This window comes from Hemitrygon akajei, chromosome 12 (genome assembly GCF_048418815.1).
Source record: "Hemitrygon akajei chromosome 12, sHemAka1.3, whole genome shotgun sequence".
NCBI classification, from domain to species: Eukaryota; Metazoa; Chordata; class Chondrichthyes; order Myliobatiformes; family Dasyatidae; genus Hemitrygon; species Hemitrygon akajei.
This window is the reverse complement of record NC_133135.1, coordinates 53260629-53284100: the sequence shown is the minus strand read 5'-3', so window position 1 is coordinate 53284100 and position 23472 is coordinate 53260629. Positions and strand designations below refer to the sequence as shown.

General features: G+C 40.2%; 1 protein-coding gene across 2 annotated transcripts in view; it reads left to right on the top strand.

The window, feature by feature from the left end:
- cyp4t8 (cytochrome P450, family 4, subfamily T, polypeptide 8) overlaps nucleotides 1-23472 on the top strand; it is a 70364-nt gene that overhangs the window by 19403 nt on the left and 27489 nt on the right. For both annotated transcript variants that reach the window (XM_073063108.1, XM_073063109.1), the window contains exons 4-8: nucleotides 419-546; nucleotides 4229-4356; nucleotides 10979-11130; nucleotides 15080-15186; nucleotides 22531-22721. In XM_073063108.1, the coding sequence (XP_072919209.1) occupies nucleotides 419-546; nucleotides 4229-4356; nucleotides 10979-11130; nucleotides 15080-15186; nucleotides 22531-22721 (706 nt within the window). The remainder of the gene's footprint in view (nucleotides 1-418; nucleotides 547-4228; nucleotides 4357-10978; nucleotides 11131-15079; nucleotides 15187-22530; nucleotides 22722-23472) is intronic.

Sequence of the window (23472 nt, the reverse complement as noted above, 5' to 3'; positions counted from 1 at the left end):
GTATTTAGTTCTTAATGACAAGCTGTTCTAGATATTTTAAATTGTTCTACAGATATTTGTTTTGTAATATTCCTTGTGTGGCTTGCCTTTCTTGAACTGCCTTAGCAAAGTTGGTGATTGTGTAGAATCACAAGGTGCATCTATTCTAATCTAAATCCTGTCTTGATAACATTGGAGTTGGGAGCAGTCAATTTTCTTGTTTAGTTGAAAACGATTGAAGCAAATTATAATGTCCTGAACATCAGTCTGACTAATGCCAGTAATTTCAGCAGAATCAGTGAATTGAACGTGATCTATGTGGTTCAAGGTAATTTGGCTCAAAGTCATAGAAAAGCTTTTAAGTGATTACACTGGAGAATTGGGAAATCTACAACTCAGATGCTGATGGTGTTCAGGAGTGAAAATGTTTGACTCCTAGGTGATGGCTTACTGGTGAGTTCCGGCCAGAAATGGTTCCGCCATCGAAGACTCTTAACACCCGGATTTCACTATGATGTTCTGAAACCGTATGTAAAGCTGGTCGCTGACTCTGCCAAATCCATGCTGGTATGTTCTTTTGTGATTTACTTTATTCCTTCCTAGTTTAATATCATTTTGTCTTCAGTAAGCTCTTAGTACTTTCCAGTGGAAGAGGGATCATTTTAAGTATGTATTTTGTGCAGAGTATGCATTCTTTACATTTTTCCCTTGTACTAAATAGTGGTCAGACTTGAAAAAGTTATTGTTCTGCTCATAAAGGAACAGGGACATTCAGTCACTAAACTCCAAACATCATCCCACTACTGCTCTCCCACCAGCTGGTATAGAAGTTTTTTTTTAATGCTCTGTCCTGCAGTAAATATAACTGACCCCACTTCAGTTTCACTAGAAATACATGTAAAGTTAACACCATTCTTTCCTGAAACCTGTCAAGTGTTATCTGACCAAATGCTACCACCTGCTCTAGTTACCTTTCTCTTCCTTAATCGCTGGCCATCACAGTGCAAAGAATAAGCACCACCACAAAAATCACCAAATTTATTAATAAAATGACATGGCACCTCATGCAAAAAGAAGTATTACTCATGCTTATCTTCTCTGCCTTTACCGGTTTTATTTCTTTAATGTTGTCACCTCAGTGGAAACAGGGCAGTTCGAAGCCTGCTGACCTTCAATGCAGGGGTGTGCTTGTGGCCTAGCAGGCTTGACAACGCTGCTACAGAAACAGCGGCCGTCGCAGCTGGTTGATTGTTGGGCAACATACACAAAATGCTGGACGTTTTCGGGCCGAGAGCCTTCAGCAGGAATGAAACGTCGACTCTATTCTTTTCCTTAGATGCTGCCTGGCCTGCTGAGTTCCTCCAGCATTTTGTATGTGTTGCTTGGATTTCCAGCATCTGCAGATTTCCTCTTGTTTGTGGTTACTGGGCAATCCACTCTTATCAAATTCACATATCGGTACAGAATAAAAAATTGCTCTTGCATATTTGGTGTGTGAAAAAAATAAATGAACATACATATTTTAAAAATTAAATTTGCAGTTCTTCACACATGTGAAGATGATACAGCTTCATGGTACAGAAAAATGCGATTCAGATTGTCCTGACGAAGGGTCTCAGCCCGAAACGTCGACAGCGCTTCTCCCTATAGATGCTGCCTGGCCTGCTGTGTTCCACCAGCATTTTGTGTGTGTTGTTATTCAGATTGTTTTCTAGGATTATAACCCACCCTCCCGGTTGCCATCTGTAACACAGGGGTCTCCAGTACTCCTACCTTTCAACAGTCCTGGTGACTTGTGGAAGGACAGGTTACTGAGCTACTTTGAGAACATAATGGTAATTGTCATCAATGAGATACAGATCTGAGCATTTCTGTCTCCAGGCTAGTAGTCTGAGGTTCTGCTGCAGTGCACAGACACGAGCTGGCTGCTACAACACAGGCCTTCAGATACCACATCGTGGATAAATTCACAATTGTGTGCTTGGATTTAGCCACCAGTTCAAAACACAGTAAAATGTCCTGTGTCATATTGGTGCTTGGTTCCATAACTCCTTAACAGTGTTCAGAGGGTTTTGGCAGCTCTCCCCAAGCATTTTATTGTCTACAGCTACCAGAATTCCGATATGCAGTCCCTATTAAAGACCCCATCTGAAACCTCTGCAACAGAAAATTTCCCTCCAGTGAGCTGAGTATAAGGTCCCTGTGCATGGTTTCTGGCTGCTGGTCACTCAGTGGCTTATCATGCACAAAGCCCATCTCGGCAGCTTTGAATGAAATCATACGGTATCATGTCTTTATTGTTGACTTCTTGCTGTTTACTGGCTGGCAGGTTACAGTACTTGGTTATACCTGATCAGAAAGGGAAGTGATACTGGGATCAGCCAGTACCGCACACACTCGCTGTTAGGACCAGCGAATCGAAAGAGATTACAGGATAAAGATAGTGCCAAGGAGGATTAGGGGATGACTTTACAATGTTGGGAGTGAGCATCTCATTAAAGATTGGCACATGCTCTCAAATGCGCTGGGCTGGGCAGGAGCATTTGTTTCTTATGGTCATTGTTCTTATTGTGTTATCATTGGAGAGAGTCCAGAGGAGGTTCACTAGGATGATTCCGGGAATGAAGGGGTTAACATATGAGGAACGTTTGGCAGCTTTGGGGCTGTACTCACTGGAATTTAGAAGAATGCCGGGGTCCTCATTTGAAACCCATGGAATGTTGAAAGGACTAGATGGGGTGGATGTGGAGAGGATGTTTCCTCTGGTGAGTGTTATGAAGGCACAGCTTCAAAATTGAGGGGCAACCCTTTAGAACAGAGGAAAGGAATTTTTTTAGCCAAAGAGTAGTAAATCTGTGGTATGCTCTGCCACAGACTCTGGTGGAGGCCAAGTCCATGGGTATATTGAAGGAGGAAGTTGATAGTTTCCTGATCGGTCAGGGCATCAAAGGGTATGGTGAGAAGGCAAGTGTATGGGGTTGAGTGGGTTCCAGGATCAGCCATGTTGGAATGGCAGAGCAGACTTGATGGGCTGAATGGCCTAATTCTGCTCCTATGTCTTATGGTCTTATTGACCAGTTTCGGCTGCCTCGTATTGTGTGCCTCCTTGTTCTGTAAGAGACCAGAGTGAGTGTTGTGTGATTGGTTTAGTTAATATGACTAAATAGCTGGCAAGATGTATTCAGGCTGTGAGATGTAGGCCTGCAGCTTCTAGCAGGACTACATGTGTGAGGATGCAGTTAAGGTTATAAATGTAGGGCCCGAATTATGATGGAGATTGTTACATGTGAAGGTGGGGTTTGATGCATTGAGTCAGTAAGACTGTTTGAAGATTCACTCAATTTAACCACACATGAAATCATTGTAGGCACTGCAGTTGCCTCATTGGAATTGAATTTCTGGCCTTGATTTCTTCTGTTACCTGTTGTCAAGTGCCTTTGAGCATGTGGACAAAAATAACTCAACATTTACTAAATCTCTTTATCTATTTTCATGCACACTTATTAGCAGCATTTATGGCTTACATAGGTTGTTGGTGTTTTTGAGGTCACTCATATCTAATTCATGAAAAATTTATTTTAAAGATGGTCAGATTTTGGTTATTGAAATTGCTTTAGATTCTTCTGACCTTATGTAGAGGGGAATAATTTACAATCTGTTCTTTGGAAGTAGGGTACAGGAAAGATCCCAGCACTAAATCCAATGGAACCTGCACCATCTTTTCATTTCTGCTCTGTTTGTTGTTTGCCTCTTATAACTTTTTCTCTGATCTTGGTCATATATCTACAAGTCAGATTCTTATTAAAACCTGTTGAAGTAACTAGGTGTGCCTTCTTAGATCACTCCTTTTATTTCTCTTTCTCTTTTATTTAGACATGAATCCAGTTGAGAAGAAAGATACAAATTATGTATTTCCTTTTAGTGCTGCTTAATAATATTGTTAACTGAGCAACACACACAGAATGATGGAGGAACTCAGCAGGCTAGGCAGCGTCTATGGAAAAGAGTAAGCAGTTGACATTTCAGGCCGAGACCCTTCATCATGAGTCCTGCTAAAGGGTCTCGCCCCAAAACATCAGCTGTTTACTCTTTTCCATAGATGCTGCCTGGTCTGCCGAGTTCCCCTAGTATTTTGTGTGTGTTGTTTGGATTTCCAGCATCTGCAGATTTTCTCATGTTTGTGATTATATGAACTGATATGTTTGTGTTGTTTCTAAATAAAGCTGAAAATAAATATCTGTGTGTACAGGACAAATGGGAACGATTTTGCACAGAAGGAAGTAATACTTTGGAGCTCTACCAGCACGTCAGCCTCATGACGTTGGATAGTATACTGAAATGTGCCTTCAGTTACAATAGTAACTGCCAGATTGCAAGGTCAGCATTTGGACAACATTACCAAATAACTTGAATACTGATTTTTTAAGTAATACATGAAAAATATGTTTGAAATAATGTGCATGTGATAAGGAGGAGGAGCTATAAATTATTTGAATCTAATTTATGGACATATAAACATTGAATTGAATATTTTCCCAATAGCAAGTTTATCAAACTACAACTCTGTCTTTGCAGTGTTCCTGCCCTGGTTCTGTAATCTTCAATGGTTGAGTTCATTATCAGCAGATTGCCTCCGTTATTTTCAGCCTGTACAAATTAATGTCTGGTGAAACATTGAAGCCACAGATAAAACACACCCCAGAAACATATCCGTCCTTTTTGCCTGAACTATTCCAGATTTCTGAAATGTCTTGTCATTCTTCACAGCAACAGATTCCCATATTTTAGACCCCTTCATTTTGACTAAAGTCTATCACCAGGTTACGCTATCTCTCCAAAAAGATTCGTGAAGGGTCACTCACGTTCCAGAGGTGGCAAAAGGTAGTGAGATCACAGCTCCATTCACTCCACATGATGTATTAGTTTAGGAGAACATCAAAGTGCTAACAGAAGATCTCTAAACACAGTGACCTTGCACCCTAACAAATATTCTGTTTTAAGCCAGTTTGGATTCTGTACACCTATAATAAACTATCCTCTACCTTTGTTTCTTCTGTGTGATCCTTTATTCAAAAGCTAATGGATAGATTAGTAATGAAATTCTGTTTCTCTCTCCTGACCTGCTTCTGTTTCTCTTGGAATTTCTTCTTCTGTAACTTTTTATTTTCCTTTTTGATTACTTTTAGTGAAACATTTTCCCCGTATTTCCCACATTACTGTTGTGTTTTTTTTTTGTTTCATCTCCTTCACCATGTAACTTCAGTCATCTTCAATAACACCAGTTGGCCAAATTTGAACCTCAATTTAATTGTTTGAAAGTCAATGAAGGGAAATATTGTGGCTACAAAAAGTGCCTGAATTCACAGGTCACACACACAAAATGCTGGAGGAACTCAGCAGGCCAGGCAGCATCTATGGAAAAGAGTTAACAGTTGAAGTTTCGTGCCGAGGCCCTTCAGCAGGACTCCAGAATTTGTGTGTGTAGCTTGGATTTCTAGCACCTGCAGATTTTCTCTTGTTTGTGATTTAACTCACGGGTCTTCTATTTTACCAGCAGTTAGATGATATTGTAAATTATTTGGGATAAATTAGGAGAATGCCAGTGAGAAGGTGAGGTGGAGTGTTTTTCAGATACGGGCCGTGGCTGAATGTGTATGCCAATAAGTGAGTGAATTTATATCGGGAAAACCATGGTGCTGGGAGAGATAATGAAGACCCTGGTTTTGGATGAAGTGTTGGTAGCACACTTGCCTCAAAAGTTGAAGGCTCCAGTTCTACTCCAGAGATTTAAGCATAAAAATCTGCTTTTAGAGTCACCTGCTGGATGATAAATTAAACTGAGATCTTGCCTGCTGACTTAGCTGCCATTATAAAGGAAATCAGGTTGTTTGCTAGTGTTCAGGCTATATTTGATCGTCACATTAGCTGTCTAAAATCAACTATCTGGCTACTAAAGCTCACAGTGGAAGATCCTTCCAGTCAACCTTGCTGCTCATAATAAAAGTGATTTCATTTTAAAAGCAGGTCATTGGTTGTATGGTGCTTAGAGACAGCCCAGGACCACATAGGCAGGATATAAAAGTTCTTTTTAAAGAGTAGTCCCTCAAAAGTATTGATTGGTACCCAGAAGAAAGCCGAATATAGGGCTGCAGGATGTAACCCTAAAGGCGGCTCTCATCTCCACAGTGCAAATGGATGACTCAGAGTCCCCTTGCTGAGAAATAGTGATAATGTACTGGCACCAGTATACTTTCATTGTCCTGACCAGTTCCTGAAAAGGTCAGTAGAATCATTGTTAGGTACGCACCTCAGTTCTTGAGGACTTTAAAGTAAGCCCAATCGCTATTGTTGCACCATAACGGGTTGGATGTCAGCACAGGGATGCACCTGGAAGCACTTTCTGTGATCCAAGTTCAATCTCAATCTGCCTGTGTGGAGTTTGTTTCTTGTTCCCCTCCATGTGTGCTTCAGTTTACTCCCACATCTCAAAGGCACCGTTTTAAGCTAATTAGCTACTGGGACTAGCCCCGTAGTGTAGGCGTGGCTAAAGAAGAAGGGATTTGGTGGACGAGTATAAATTCAAGAGCTGTAAAGTGAAGATCTATGGGGAAATAAGATAGGGAATAGACTGATGAGATTGTTTTGCTGGGACCAATATGGACCTGATTATTAACCCTCAGATTCAGAGAACTGGAAAAGTAAGAAGACATGTGGGTTCAGAGAAGCGAAGGGTTGATGACGCTAAGGTTGTTCAAACATTTAGTGCCGACAGTTAGAGGCACAAAACACAAGAATGTGGAATTGTTAGATGTGGAGCCCAGCAGTTGCCAGGAGAGTGAAAGAAGGCTGAACAAAAAAAATGTTGCCACGCCATACTTATATTTCAGATTTCCAGGAAGCATGAAGTTTATGTTTCTTTTCTGTCTCGAGGTGCTGACACTAAAGTCGATACCTGGACAATCTGGTTTCTATTTGATCACAGACAGCTCTTTTGTTCCCTCCCCCTCAAGACAAACTAAAACAGATTTGCTTTCTCACAGTTTGAATTCTTTTAAAGGGCCATTGTCCTTGAAACTTTGATTCTTCCTTCACAGTTTACCAATACTTACCAATTTGCTAAGTATTTCTAGCACTTTCTGTTCCTCTTTTGTGGTAATAGTGATTTGAAGGAGAATAAGCAAGTTTACTCTGCTGTCTTCACTGTGGAGGACTCTAGCAGTATGGTGGAAGTTCTAGGTGCTGGGGGCATGAAGTGTGTGAAGGTACCATAACTAGGGAGAGGTTCTTGGGAAACTGAAAGGTCTGAAGGTAGATAAGTCATTGGGCCAGATCGTGTACACCTCAGAGTTCTGAAAGAGGTGACTGAAGAGGTCGTGGAGGCATTATTAATGATCTTTCAAGAATCACTAGATTCTAGAATGGTTCTGGAAGACTAGAAAATTGCAAATGTCTCTCCACTCTTCAAAACGGGAGAGAAGCAAGAGAAAGGAAACTATAGGCCAGTTTGTCTAACCTCAGTGGTTGGGAAGATGTTGGAGTCGATTATTAAGAATGAGGTCTCAGGGTACTTGGAGGCATGTGATAAAATAGGCTGTAGTCAGCATGGCTTCCTCAATGGAAAATCTTGCCTGACAAATCTGTTGGAATTCTTTGAAGAAGTAACAAGCAGGATAGACAAAGGAGAATCAGTTGATGTTGTGTACTTGGATTTTCAGAAGGCTTTTGACAAGGTGCCACACATGAGGCTGCTTAACAAGCTATGAGCGCATGGTATTACAGGAAAGATACTGGCATGGATAGCCCAGTGGCTGATTGAGAAGACCTAAGAGTGGGAATAAAGAAAGCCTTTTCTGACTGACTGCCAATGACTATTGGTATTCCACAGGGGTCTCTGTTGGGACCAATTCTTTTTATGTTATATGCCAATGATTGGATGATGGAATGGATGGCTTTGTTGCAAAGTTTGCAGATGATATGATAGGTGGACGAGTAAGTAGTTTTGAGGAAGTAGGGAGGCTACAGAAGGGCTTAGATTAGGAGAATGGGTAAAAAATGGCAGATGGAATAGTGTTGGGAAGTGTATGGTCATGTACTTTGGTAGAAGAAATGAAAGAGTTGACTATTTTCTAAATGGAGAAAATATACAAAAAACTGAGGTGAAAATGGACTTGGGAGTCCTTGTGCACTATTTCCTAAATTTAGTTTGCAGGTTGAGTCTGTGGTGAGGAAGGCAAATGCAATGTTAGCATTTACTTCAAGAGGACTAGGGTATAAAAGCAAGGATGTAATGTTGGTAGACGGTAGTGCGATATTAATATGCAACAGCCTCTCCGGACTCTGGATTGGGGATTGCCAAACGTTACATGGATTTTCTGGTGTAGTCTGTTTTGTCATATGCCTTTGTGATATCATTCTGGGGGAACGTTGATAGGGTGGATTAGAGATGTTCCCTATGGTGGGAGAATCTAAGACTAGTGGACACAGCCTCAGAATGGATGGCTGTCCCTTTTAGAACAGAGATAAGGAGGAGTTCCTTTAGCCAGAGAATGGTGAATCTATGGAATTCCTTACCACAGATGGCTTTGGAGGCTCAGCCTTTATGTATATTTAAGGCAGAGGTTGCCTTTCTTACTTAGCCAAAGCGGTGAATTTCAAGATACTGTATTTTATGTTAGAATTCCTTAGTATTTTTATCAAATACTTAACGAGGGATTTGGGCGAGATAGAAGCCGTTCAACGACCTGGGGTTAACGTGGGCCCGAGATATAGAGCTGCAAATATACTTTAAAATATTCAAGAATAATAAGGTTGGAAATTCCCCAGAAATGTCAATTAGGATATGTGTGTTTCCTTGAAAATGTTTGTCAATGTGCTTTGGAAGACTGTACATCATATGAAAAGCATTTACCCTGCATACATAGGACTTTCACCAGATCTAAGCCTGTAGGATATGTCTGATAATCTGTTCAGAATCAAAAACGGGTTTAGTATCACTGGCAAATATTGAGAAATTTGTTGTTTTACAGCAGCACTACATTGCAATACATGATAATAGAACACTATAAATTATAATACTTATATATAAAATATTATATTAAATACGTAGTGCAAAAAGAGAGAAAAAGTAGTGAGGTAGTGATCTTTGATTCATTGTCCATTCAGAAATCTGATGTTGAACAGAAAGGTTGAATGTGTCTCTTCAGGCTCCTCTCCCACTTTGATGGTAACAATGAGGAGAGAGCATATCCCAGGTGATGGGGGTCCATAATGATGAATGCTACCTTTCTAAAGCCTTGCCCTTTTCTGCAGCTTTTTCAAATACAATGCCGTGACCCCTCCATACCAGTGATGCAACCAGTTAGAATACCCTCTACGATACATCTGTAGACATTTGTGAGTGTCTTTGGTGACATACCAAGAATCCTCAAATTCCTAATGAAATATAGCTGCTGCTGTGCCTTCTTTTTAATTGCATCATTATGTTTGGCCCAGGATAGATCTTCAGAGATGTTGACACCCAAGAATTAAAAACTGCTCACCCTTTTCTCTGCTGATCCCTCAATAAGTACTGGTGTGTGTTTCTTCAGCTTTCCATTCCTGAGGTCCATAATCAATTCCTTAGTCTTCCTGATGTTGACTGCAAGGTTGTGACTCCACTAAACCGGCTGATCTGTTTTGCTGCTGTACACCTCCTTGTCACCATAAGGAAGTTTGTTAACAATAGTTGTGTTATTGGCAAATTTATAGATGGCATTTGAGCTGCGGCTTAGCCACACAGTCATGGGTGTGAACAGAGTAGAGCAAAGGGCTAATACCCCTATGGTGCACCAGTGTTGATTTTCAGCACAGTGGATCTGTTATTTCCAATCTGCATAGGCTGTGGTCTCCCATTGAGGAAATCAAGAATCCAGGTGCAGAGGGAGGTACTGAGGCCAGGATTTTGGAGCTTGTGTTGAACACTGAGCCATAGTCAATCAACAGCAGCCTGTTGGTGGTATTGCTATTGTGAACAGCCAATGAGATTGCATCCACTGTGGTCCTATTGTGGCGATAGGCAAAGTGCATCAGGTCCAGGTCCTTGCCTAGGCCGGAGTTGACTCCAGCCATGACCAACCTCATCACAGTTGAAGTGAGTGCCACTGGAAGATAGTTGTTAAGACAGCTCACCCTACTCTTCTTAGGCAGGGGTATGACTATTGCACTTTTAAAGCAAGTGGAACCGTCCGATTGCATTAGTGAGAGATTGAGGATGTCCTGAACACTCCTGCCAATTGGTTGGCATAGGGTTTGTTTTGTAGGAAGTATCAGCCTGTAGATCCTGCCAGAACTGATGTGCATCCATTTCTGTCTTTAACATCAATTGGAATTGTTTCTTCCACTCTTAAAGTAGCCTTCCACAGTTGGTACCTGGACTTCTTATCTAGTTGTGGATTGTCGGTCTTGAATGCCACATATCTAGCCCTCAGCAGACTACGAAGCTTCTGGTTCATCCATGGATTTTGGTTTGGGTGAAAGGCATCCTCTCCCATCTGAACTTCTGGAAGTGTGAGGGGACATTTGGATTGTTTGCTGCAGAAAAGGGATTCGTACCATGCAAAAAAATTCCAGCAAGCTGTCCATCACTTGAAGATCATTGATGAAGAGGGAGTGGTAAAGTTCATTTTCCAAAATGGTACAATTTTCCTGAGAGTTTTTTTTTAATGTTAAGAACTGTTAACATTTTGAAAAATATTAGGCCTCTGACCTAACCCTTAGCTCCTATCACCCCGGAGATAATCCTCACTTAAGTAATAATGGGAGTTCCTAACCTGCTCTCGTAAATAAATACCTGAAATGCTGCACGTTCAGGTCAGAATCACTGTTTACATACTGATCAATTCCTTATCAACATGGCTATTTCTAATGTGCTGCTCTTGTAAATGCCAGATTTTAATTGTGTAACTTATGAGAATGAGTATTAATTGAATGGAGTTTTATGGACTGCTTTCTAATTTTCCAGTGACAGCTCATATATCCAGGCTGTGTACAGGCTGTGTTTCCTCTCCAATCAACGGTTTAGAATTTTTCCATATCACAGCAACCTTATCTACTATCTGAGCCCGCATGGATTTCGTTTTCGGAAGGCTTGCAACTTGGCTCACCGTCATACTGGTAAGTATGAAGCCCTTGCCAAGTAAATGCAGTCACAAAGTATATAAGCTCTAATGAAGTATTATTAAAATCAGGTTGTGTCAGTTATGGAGTTTGTGATGAAACCAGTCTTGGTGCATTTTAGTGGCTCATTTCTTCATCAGATTGAAGAAAGACAGCAAGGAGAATAAAAATCTTAACTATTTGACTTTCATTATCCACAATAATAAAGTACTGGTGGCAGTTCAAAGATTTGTATTGAAACAGCAAAGCTGTTTATTCTTGCTTGTGTTCCCTGAAACATTGATTAAGGATGGTTCCGTTGCTAGAGCCAATCAGCAAGTCATTTTGTCCTGGATAGATATCCTTGTAACATATTTCAGGGCATAAGTTGAATAATAAATTATGGCCAGAACTCACTTCTCTTCAAACAGTAGCATAGAATCTTTTATATCTATTGAAGAGAATATGTGGAAGGTATTTTAAGTCAACTCTGAAATGCAGCATCATTGAACATGAAAAGTTGGTCTGAATTTCCAAGCATCTCTAGGTAGGGCTTGAGTCTACAACCTTCTGACCCTGAGACAAGATTGGTACACAGATGATGTCAATTTATTTGTGAGGGGATATAGAAAATTTGTAAGAGATGGCAAAAGTAACTTAACTTTACATGCATGTCATTGACTTCTGATGGTACTCACCCCAGCACACTGAGAGAAGTAAGTGAAGTGTTAATGATAGCTGGCTAGAATATTTCAATCCTCTTCCACATTGCTACACAGGGGACTGAGTACAGAGGACACAAAGGACTTTGTCCTCAGCCCTGGTATGATGTCGATAAAATTTCATAGAATCATGTAACAGACTTTAAGCCACTTTCCCTTTAAGCTTGTGTTGTTTTGTCTTAAGTCTTCATTATTTATGAATATGCTCCTTTTTCCCTTTCCAAGTCTATATACAATTGCTTTACAATAATTCTTCTTAGACAGCGCATTCAGATTGTAACAACTCGCTTGTGAAACAAAATCTTATTCTCCTTTAGGGTCTTTTATCAATTAGTTTGCATGCTTTTGAAATCTCAGTGCCCACCTGCTGTGGACATTATGGACATGAGATAAGGTCAAACCACTGATTTGTATTATTTTAAAAAAGGCATAACTTCCTTTTTTATGGTTTCTATTGATTACGACCCAAAATCCTATACTGATGAATTGGACAAGAAAAGGTTTTTGATTCACAAGACAATGCAAAGTACTGATTTAGTAACAAGCAGTACAAAATATAGAGGTCAAAAATACCGCTCATGTAAGTTGCATCACTTCATGCGAGAGCCTAAAACTACAAAATTCTGTTCTGCACAAGATCAAAAGCATTGTTTTTGATGCAAATGAGAAAGTATGAGGCCAGGTGCAAGACTCTGGCAATTCAACTCATTGGAGATGAGGGAAGAAAGTCTAGGCTACCTTTGGCTGTTGGATGGTGAGAGTCTGCCTTTTAGAGGACAACTGCAGTTGGAAAGGGGTAGAGTAGTAATAGATGTTTGGGCTGGATATTAGTTTGCAAATGAGATTAGCTTAGATTGACATCTTGGACATGATGAACCAGTTGTTTCAAATGTTCTATTTCTGAGCTGTGTGGCTATTAGCTTGGGGTTCAATTTGAAAAGATGAGGTTGGAGATCGGAGAAGATTGTTCTTAAAAAGAATTGGGTACAGAGGGCTGTGCTAGATATTAGTGAAGTGGGAGTGTGGTCAGAGAAGTCCCACTGGAGATAGATTAGGATGGTGTTGTAGTACACAGTTGAAGAGAAGATTGGGATGTGGGGTGGATGAAGATAGGGAATGATATTTGACATATTGTTTGGGCTCAAGCTTTTCTAGTGATCAAGGTTGAAGATGTTGAAAAAGATTTTATGTGTAGCTTTAGGCTCTGCCTGCTTAGTCTGACAAAGACTTGGTCTTGAGTAACACTAAACCTGTGAATTGCTATAAAATCACATCTACTTAATTTAGAAGGGTCTCGGCCCAATATGTTCACTGTTTACTCTTTTCCATTGATACTTCCTGGCCTGCTGAGTTCTTCCAGCACGTTCCCTGCGTTGCTTTGTTAATTTGGTTTCTTTAGAGGAGGAAATCTGCAATCCTTACCTATTCTGGTGCATATGACTCACCACGGTAGTTGGATGATCCTTAATTGCCCCCTTAATGGCCCAGCAAACCGCCACTCAATCAGTGGCAGCTAGGGTTGGGCAACAAATGATGGCCTTGCCTGAAAAATGAATAAATTACCAGAAAGATGATATCTTGACATTAGCCTACACAGCTGGATCACTAGAAGACTGCCAGGGGTTAGACCATGTCTTCTTTATGCACTGCTTTGTAATGGGAGATTTTAAGTGATTGCAGAAATTTATAGAGAAGTCAATATAAATATATAACTTTATGAGAATAAAATATCAGTGTATACTTTCAGCATTAGCTTGAAGCAGAAGGAAGAAATGAAGATTTAGAACAAGTGCAGATGAAGCTTTGTTTTACACAATGAGTGTTGCAGAATTAGTCATGGCAGTAGATAATCTGAGAGCAGCTGATTGTAATTGGTGATAAAAAAGGGGCAGGAATAAAGTGTGTACAGGCAGTGACATTATTGTTGGAGATTAAGCATTAACAGGAGTTGTTTGGGTTGAATACCCTGCAGGTTTTTAAAAAATTCTTGTTTACCTTTATATTCTTTGACTTGGGAACACTTAGTGTTATTTGTGATAGGAACATAACAGTAGCAGGAGCTGGCCACAAACCTGTGCCATTATTCAGCAAGTTTACAGCTAATCTAAATCAAAGGTTTCAAAGGTACATTTATTGTCCGAGGAATGTATACAATGGACATCCTGAAATGCTTTTTCTTTGCAGGCATCTGCAAAAAACAGAAGTGCCCCCAAAGAATGAATGGCAGTTAAATGTTAGAGCTCCAAAGTCCCCCCCCCCCATCTCCCCTCCCTCCCATGTGTAAGCAGCAGAAAGCAATGATCCCCCCTCCCCCTGCTAGCAAATAAAATCATCGGCACCCACTACCAAACACTCAAGTGTGCAGGAAAGATACAGACTTGCAGTACTCCAAAGACTACTCGTTCACCCAGTATTTGACATACCACAAGCTCTCCCTCTCCTAATAAGGTAGAAAGAGATGTCTGTTTCACAGCAAGAGGGGAGACATAACAAACAACTTGCCGGTTTATGATGTTAAAAGTCCATTGCATCACTTTTTCCGAACTCTATGCCCAAAGATCTCAGGTGTCCAGGCACATGGCCTTAGATCTTCCGACTCCCACCACACACCAATCTCCTGCCCAGGTACCGACCTCCGATACCCCTGTCTCCAGAGTCATGAAATCTCGAAAGCGAGTGAAGCTATTAGGCCATGCTGTTGGCGTGCCGAGAAACGGCCAGTCATGAAACCCCGAGAGCAGGTCCCGTTCCCACAAAGAACCATAGTGAGCATGTAACTCCAGGTCAGAGTCTTCAAAAGAACCTTGAAAGGGAAAAATAGAGATATTAAAGATAGAAGTAGGGTTGTTTCTGAAGATGCAAGCAAAGGAGTCACCATTAGGTGCCATTGATTCTCCTAAGCTCCTCCTCTTGTTTCAATTTCTTGTTCCCAAAAATCTATGAATCTAATCTTAAACTGGCATATAATTTGTCCTCTTTCTCAACCCTAAATGGTTTTCCTATTATCTTGAGAATACATTTCCAATTCTGAATTTTTAACAATGTATAAACATCAAGTGCTTGTTTCTCAACAACACTGATGACACAAATTTATCCAAACTTTAAAAAAATATTTAGAAAGAGCACAAAGATGCAAACATAGAAACATTTCTGCTCAGCCTTATTGCCTCCCTGCATGAGTACAATCATCTTAGTTATAATGATAATTGTGTGTGCATTGTCCTAATGACGTTTCTATCCAATAGAGGAAGTAATACGGCAGAGAAAAGAGACATTGAAAGATGAGAAAGAATTGGAAAAAATCAAGGACAAGAGGTATTTGGACTTCTTGGATATTCTGCTTTGTGCGAGGGTAAGTGTCTGCATATAGTAACAGCTAATAGTTCTAGTTAAGCTATGTTTTCTGCTGTGTAAGTAACTTTTGCAGTGATATCTACTGTGGTTTCAGACTTTTCTTATAGCTGTAATCCCAATGGCAAAGCATAGATCAGGAATACTGTTAATGATATCAAGGTCCTGCTGCGTGATAAGCATATATCAGCTACGCAAGTGAGTTCAACATTCTCAGAACAGATACTCAAGAACCATGATGGAAAGATTCCCAAGTTCATTGTGATACAATGAAAAGAGTAATGGTTAAGATGAGACTTCGTCCTCCACTGAGGGTCTGAGGCTGTTGACTGCCTTTTGCTCTTGTACGATGTTGACAATAAACTTACACCTGGCTTGACCAAGACATCCATTCACAGTATTTGAAATAATCAGCCATTTGAATCACTGACTCCTCAGTATTTTATGAAGGAGTAAAAATGGGCTTCTTTTATTTGTAACCTTTACACACCCTGTTAGCTGCCAGTAATATTTAAGGTCCTAATCAATAAATGTTTAATGCGTCAATCTTCCTTTTTATTTCAGTGGCCTGGATTTTGAACAAACTGAATTAACAGATTTAATTCAATTTTCTTCAGCAACAATAAGATTTCTTAACTATTTTAATTTCCCACTAGATTTCCATAATGAGTCTGCCTTTTAATATTTTAAAAGTATTTTCTGAAGTTTCAACATATTTAGAAATGAATCACATTAGATTTATTCCTGACTTTTAAATAGGGAATGGCTGTCTATTTCACAAAATCAGGATGCAGTGCACTGGTATTTTTATTCCTGGGGGGAAAATTGTGGAAAAAAAGGGTAGAGTAAGCTCTATCACTTAGCTATCTTTAAGCACAGATATCTTGTTCTCTCTGTATTAGTGAGTTCATATAACAATCCTATTGGATAGGAGAGTCCTATAGTAAGTCTGCATTGACACAATTATCTCAGACACATTCAGTTTGTCTGCTTAAATGATTGACATGTTTGTGTTTTGCCTGGCAAATAAATGGGATACAGTATTTGTATCTCTCCTCCCCTGTAATCTATGCAGATGAAGATGTTGCATTAAAGAATGGAGGAATGTGCTGTTAAATTAAAAGCTTTGCACATGTTAGCACATATCCACTGAGATTCAGATCCAGGTTTGGCAAGCTTGGCTGCAAGAGAAAAAAATGCTTGATAGTCATCCAACACACTTCTGTCTCAAAATTTCAAGTTGACTTATTAAAATATAAACCATAAAATATCAGGGCATCACAGTGGAGCATTTGGTATTCAAGTCTGCCCCGTGATTGCCTTCACATGTACTGTAGGTTGAATTCTGCTGTCTTGATTCTCCTTGTATTTCTAGGCACCATCTAATTCCCCTTTAAAAATACTTAGTCGACAATAATGTGTGATGGAGAATTTCACATTCTAATCACTACCAGTACTAGTAGCTGGGATGTGGACCACAGATTATAATGGGAAGTAGAAAAGACATGTCAAACTGGCAAAGTTATGATAGTCATGGGAGAGTTCAACAAGCAGGTAAATTGAGAAAATCAGGTTGGTAATGGATCTCAAGAGAATGGGTTTCTTAAATGCCTACAGGATGGCTTTTTGGAGCAGTTTGTCAATGAGCTTACTAGGGGATCAGCTATACTAGTTTGGGTGTTATGTAATGAACAGAAGGTGATTAGGGAGATTAAGGTGAAAGAACCCTTAGGAGGCATTGATTACAATATGACTGAGTTCAACTTGAAATTTGATAGGGAGAAAGTAAAGTCTGACATAGCAGTATTTCAGTGGAGTAAGGGAAATTACAGTGATATGAGAGAGGAGTTGGCCAAAGTAAATTGGATGGTGATGTTGGCAGGGATGACGGCAGGGCAGAAGTGGTGTGAGTTTCTGGGAAAAATGACGAAAATGCAGGATAGATGTATTCCAAAAACAAAGAAATACTCAAATGGCAAAATAGTACAACCATGGATGATAAGGAAAGTCAAAGCTAATGTAAAAGCAAAAGAGAAGGCATACAAAAATTAGTGAAAGGACAGAAGATTGTCAAGCTTTTAAAAAAATGACAGAGTATCTAAAAGAATCATTAGGAGGGAAAAGATGAAATATAAAATCAAGCTAGCAAACAATATCAAAGTGGTTAGTAAAAGCTTTCCTCAAGTGTATAAAAAATAAAAGAGAGATGAGAGTAGATAAGAACCACTAGAAAATGAGGCCAGAGAAATAATAATGCAGACAAGGAGATGGCAGATGAACTAAATGAGTATTTTACATCAGTCTTCACTGTGGAAGACACAAGCAGTATGCCAGGTGTTGAAGGGTGTGAGGGAAGAGAAGTGAGTGCAGTTACTATTACAACAAGGAAGGTATTCAAAAAGCTGAAGGACCTAAGGGTACATAAGTCACCCGGACAAGATGAATTACACCCTAGAGTTCTGAAAGAAGTAGCGGTAGAGAATGTAGTGGCATTGGAAATAATCTTTCAAAAATCATTGAACTCTGGCATGTTACCTGACGACTGAAAAATTGCAAATGTCACTTCACTCTTTAAGGAACAGGAAGGCAGCAGAAAGGAAATTATATACCGGTTAGCCTGACCTCAGTGTTTGGGAAGGTGTTGGGCTCAATTGTTAAGGATGAGGTTATGGAGTACTTGCTGACACAGGACAAGATAGGACAAAGTCAGCATGGTTTCCTTAAGGGAAAATCTTGCCTGATGAACCTGTTTGAATTCTTTGAGGAGATTACATGTAGGAAAGATAAAGAGGATGCCGTGGATTTTGTATATTTAAACTTTCAGAAGATCTTTGATGAGGTGCCATACATGAGGCTGCTTACCAAGTTAAAGGGGCATGGTATTACAGGAAAGTTACTGGCATGTTTAGAACATTGGTTGGTTGGTAGGAGGCATTGAGTGGAGGCAGAAAAGATCCTTTTCTGGTTGGCTGCCAGTGACTAGTGGTGTTCCGCAGGGTTGGTGTAGGGACTGCTTTTTATGCTAAATATCAAATTTAAGTGATGGAATAGATGGCTTTGTTTCCAGGTTTGCAGATGATATGGAGATTGGTGGAGGGGCAGGTAGTGTTGAAGAAACAGGAAGGCTGCAGACGAACTTAGACAGATTAGGAACATGGGCAAGAAAGTGGCAAATGAAATACAATGTTGAAGAAATAATTGTGCAGACTGTTTTCCAAATGGGGAGAAAAATCCAAAAATCTGAAATTCGAAGGGGCTTGGGAGTCCTTGTGTAGAACACCCTAAAGTTTAACTTGCAGGTAGAATTGGTGGTGAGGAAGGTAAATGTAATGCTAGCATTCATTTCAAGAGGTCTAGAAAACCAGAGCAAGGATGTGATGCTGAGGCTTTATAAGGCACTGGTGAGGCTTCACCTTGTGTATTGTGAACAGTTTGGACCCTTCATCTAAGAAAAGATGTGCTGTCATTAAAGAGGTTTCAGAGGAGATTCAGAAGGATGATTCCAGGAATGAAAGGGTTATCATACGAGGAATTTTTGATAGCTCTGCGTCTGTACTCGTTGGAATTTAGAAGGATGGGAGTGATCTCATTGGATCCTTTCGAATGTTGAAAGGCCTAGACAGAATAGGTGTGGAAAGTATGTTTTCCCTGCTGGGGAAGTTTAGGAAAAGAGGGCACAGCCTCAGGATAGAGGGGCATCCATTTAAAACAGAGATGTGGAGAAATTTCTTTAACCAGAGGGTGGTGAAATTGTGGAATTTATTACCAGAGGCAGCTGTGGAGGCCAGGTATATTTTAAGGGAAAGCCTGATAGGTTCTTAATTGGCCACAGCATCAAATGTTACAGGGAGAAGGCTGAGGAGTGGGGCTGAGGAGGGAAAAAAATTATCAGCCATGATTGAATGGCAGAGCAGAATCGATGGGTCAAACGGCCTAATTCTGCTCCTATGGTCTGAGTAACATTTTCTTAATCACCTTTTTAAATTTTTTTTTGGATTATTTTAAATCCCCTTAGCATCATGACACTGCCTGCTCAGCATTTATTCAAATATAATCCCTTTTTTGCTTTCATCAGGCCACCCAAATGCTTTTCAGCAATGGACAAACAAAGCAATTTTCTGTTTGTCACTGCAACTATTTCTCTCTCTTAATTTTGAATCAAACCGTACTTACCATTGTCTTAGTTTTATATCCTTGCTATTGGGTGGTGTCAAAGACTGCATGGTAACTAACTTCCTAGCAGGTCATTTTGGTGGGATAAGTTTAGAACTTGTTAATCCAAAGGGCACAGTTATGTGTATCCGGCAAGTCACTGACACTCGTTTCACATTCAACTGAGGAGAAAAATAAACAAAACCCATAGATTCACAGAAGCTGGATTCTGCTCTTAGGCATTTGCAGGTCTGTCTGTACTCTAGTCATAAAATTTAAACACAGGGAAATGTGCATTAGTAGCTTTTAAATTATACAGTCATGCAAATATAAGTGCTTTGCCAGTCAGCTGTTCCTCTTTAAAAAACACCCATTGCAACATAAAGGGCTCCAAGATGAACTGAGCAGCCAGTGAACCTGTTGCTTTCTTCAAAACTTTCTGACGGCTTCCTTCAGTTTCCATCCTGCTCTAGTCCTTCCTCGTGTGCCAGAGCTATGGTTAAGTGTATATTCCATAGCACTGCTATTCTGCCAGCTCTTGGAGAGGCATTCTAAAGCTTAAAGAGTAGTACAAATACCAAAGACAGCTTGTGCACATATGCAAATCTGTCTTGAAGTATCTGTGCTACCTATCAGCCTAAAAGATTGGAGTAGGATTGGGCCACTTGGCTTCTCAAGCCTGCCCTGCCATTCAATTTGCAAAAACATTTAATTGGGGTAGGGGGAAATATGATGCTATTAGGCAGGAACTTGGGAACATAAATTGGGAGCAGATGTTCTCAGGGAAATGTTCTGCAGAAATGTGGCAATTATTCAGGAAACATTTGCATGGAGTTCTGCATAGGTATGTTCCATTGAGGCAGGGAAAGGATGATAGGGTTAAAGATCAATGGTGTACAAAGGATGTAGAAAATCTAGTAAAGAAGAAAAGAAAAGCTTACAAAAGTTTCAAGGAAATACTGTTAGAGGCCATGAGAACACCTTAGTGAGCAGGATTATGGAAAACCCCAAGACATTCTACAAGTATGTGAAGACCAAGAGGATGAGCCGTTAGAGAATACAACTAATCGAGTGCGATAGTGGAAACGTGTGCATAGAGTCGGAGGAGGAAGCGGAGGTATTTAATGAATACTTTGCTTCAGTATTCACCAGGGATAGAGACATTGGCAATTGTGGGGATGACTTACAGTGGACTGAAACAATTGTACATGCAGACGTTATGAAGGAGGATATGCTGGAGCTCTTGGAAAGCATCAAGTTGGATAAGTCACCGGCTGTACGAGATATAACCTAGGCTACTGTAGGAGGCGAGGCAGGAGATTGCTGGGCCTCTGGCGATGATCTTTGTGTCATCAGTAGGGATAGGAGAAGTACTGGAGGATTGGAGGGTTGCAAATGTTGTTCCCTTGTTCAAGAAAGGGAGTAGAGATAGCACAAGAAATTATATACCAGTGAGTCTGACTTCATTGGTGGGCAATTTGTTGGAGAGAATCCTGAGAGGCAGGATTTATGAGCATTTGGAGAGACATAATCTGATTAGCGATAGTCAATGTGGCTTTGTCAAGGGCAGGTCATGCCTTATGAGCATGATTGAATTCTTTGAAGATGTAACAAAACACATTGATGAAGGTAGAACAGTGAATGTAGTGTATATGCAATTCAGTAAGACATTATATAAGGTTCCCCATGCAAAGCTCCTTCAGAAAGTCAGGAGGCATGGGATCCAAGGAGACCTTGCTTTATGGATCCAGAATTGGCTTGACCACAGAAGGCAAAGCGTGGTTGCAGATGGTTTGTATTCTGCGTGGAGATCAGTGACCAGTAGTGTTCTGCAGGGATCTGTTCTGGGACCCCTCCTCTTTGTGATTTTTTATAAATGACCTGGATGAAGAAGAGTGGGTTAGTAAGTTTGCTGATGACTCAAAGGTTGGGGGTGTTGTGGGTTGTCCAGAGGTTTGTCAGAGGTTGCAGCGGAGCATCGATAGGATACAGAACTGGGCTGAGAAGTGGAGATGGAGTTCAACACAGGTAAGTGTGAGGTGGTTCATTTTGGTAGGTCAAATTTGAAGACAGAATATAATATTAATGATAAGACTCTTGGCGGTGTGGAGGATCAGAGAGATCTTGGGGCCCGTGTCCATAGGACACTCAAAACTGCTTCTCAGGTTGACAGTGTCGTTAAGAAGGTATATGGTGTGTTGGAATTCATCGACCATGGGATTGAGTTCAAGAGCCATGAGGTAATGTTACAGCTATATAAGACCTTGGTCAGACCCTGCTTGGAGTACTGTGTTCAGTTCTGGTCACCTCACTATAGGAAGGATGTAGATACTATAGAGAGAGTGCAGAGGAAATTTCCAAGGATGTTGCCTGGATTGGAGGCATACCTTATGAGAATAGGTTAAGTGAATTTGGCTTTTTCTCCTTGGAGTGATGGAGGACAAGAGGTGACCTGATAGAGGTGTATCAGATGATGAGGGGCATTGATCGTGTGTCTAGCCAGAGGCTTTTTCCCAGGGCTAAAATGGTTAACACAAGGGGGCATCATTTTAAGATGCTTGGAAATAGGTACTGAGGAGATGTCAGGGCAAAGTTTTTCATATAGAGAATGGTGGGTGCATGGAATGCATGCCGGTGGCGGTAGTGGAAGAGAATTCAGTAGGGTACATGGAGCTTAGAAAAATAGAGGGCTATGTGCTAGGGAAATTCTAGGCAGTTCCTAGAGTAGGTTACATGGTTGGCACAACATTGTGGGCTGATGGGCCTGTAATGTGCTGTAGATTTCTATGTTCTACAAAAGCCTATCCTGTTATTCCTGTTATAGTGTACCTACTCTTAAGGATAAAGCTCAAGCACAGATTGGGAAAGGTCAATTAGGAAATACAAATGATAAATTTAAAAAACTTGAGTATGTATTTTTCTTTGGATTTCAGGTGTAAGATTTCACTGCTACTGTGTTCGCTACTAAAGAGTAGTTTCTTTACATCACTGTTCCTCTACAGAAAAATTCAAACAAATTCTTATTTCCTTGGTAAAGTTCCAAACTGCTGTATGTTGCCTATTCAAGTAAAGCATAATTATAACTACTGCTTAAGAGCATTTATCAGTGTTTTTTTTTTTGTTCCATGTCATTTGAAAATCCTAATTGCAAACAAGCCTGAGGGTCATTTAAGGCTCCATTAATATGTTGTAGGATGAAGATGGAAAGGGACTATCTGATGAAGAAATCCGAGCCGAAGTTGACACTTTTATGTTTGAAGGCCATGACACAACAGCAAGTGGAATTTCTTGGCTCCTGTACTGTTTGGCCCAACACCCAGAACACCAGCAGAAGTGTAGAGAAGAAATCCAGCAGCTCCTCATGCAGCATAAACAAGTTGAATGGTGAGTTTTATGTAAACCTTGTCTCTGTTGTTGCTTCACTTCTCCAGGCTTTGAGGTTGTTGTACAAAAAACATCAGAGTGAATTTTCAGGAATTCTTTTGGCCTGCACACAGTTATTGAATGGTGAGTGAATTGGCTACAGAGTACTTTCAAGTACAATATTATCTCTTGCGAACCATACCAACATTATTCCATTGATGTTCAAACAATGCTGCAATTGCCATGTAAAAACTTGTACTTCTAAAACAATCATATTGAGAGCTACAGATGAACTATTCCATGTTTTTAACATTACAATGTCTTTTTATCTGTGTTATTTTATTTCAAATTACAGTCTTTCAAATTTTTCTATGTAAAAGACCCAAAGGAACTATTTTGAAGAAGAGTAGGAACATTATCCAAAGAACCTTTATTCCTCAAACCACACCTCTTAATGAGGAACGATGGATTTACTTTTAAGCCACTATTTGAAGGGGTGGGCGCTGCATAGTTTGACAGTCATGTACCCTACCTACTCAGTGGAATCCTCTGCCCCAAATGCTCAGTTATTAGATACGTCTAACAATGAGGATGATAGATTTTGTACATTAAAATACTCAATAGATTGTCAAACCGGCTTGTATTGCATTAAAGGCATGCTGTGTAGTAACTTAGCTACCTGACGAGCATCCTGAGTGGACCAGTGATCCAGGGACATGTCTATGGAAGTTGGAAATTTAAATTCAAGTAATTAAATAAATCTGCAATTTTC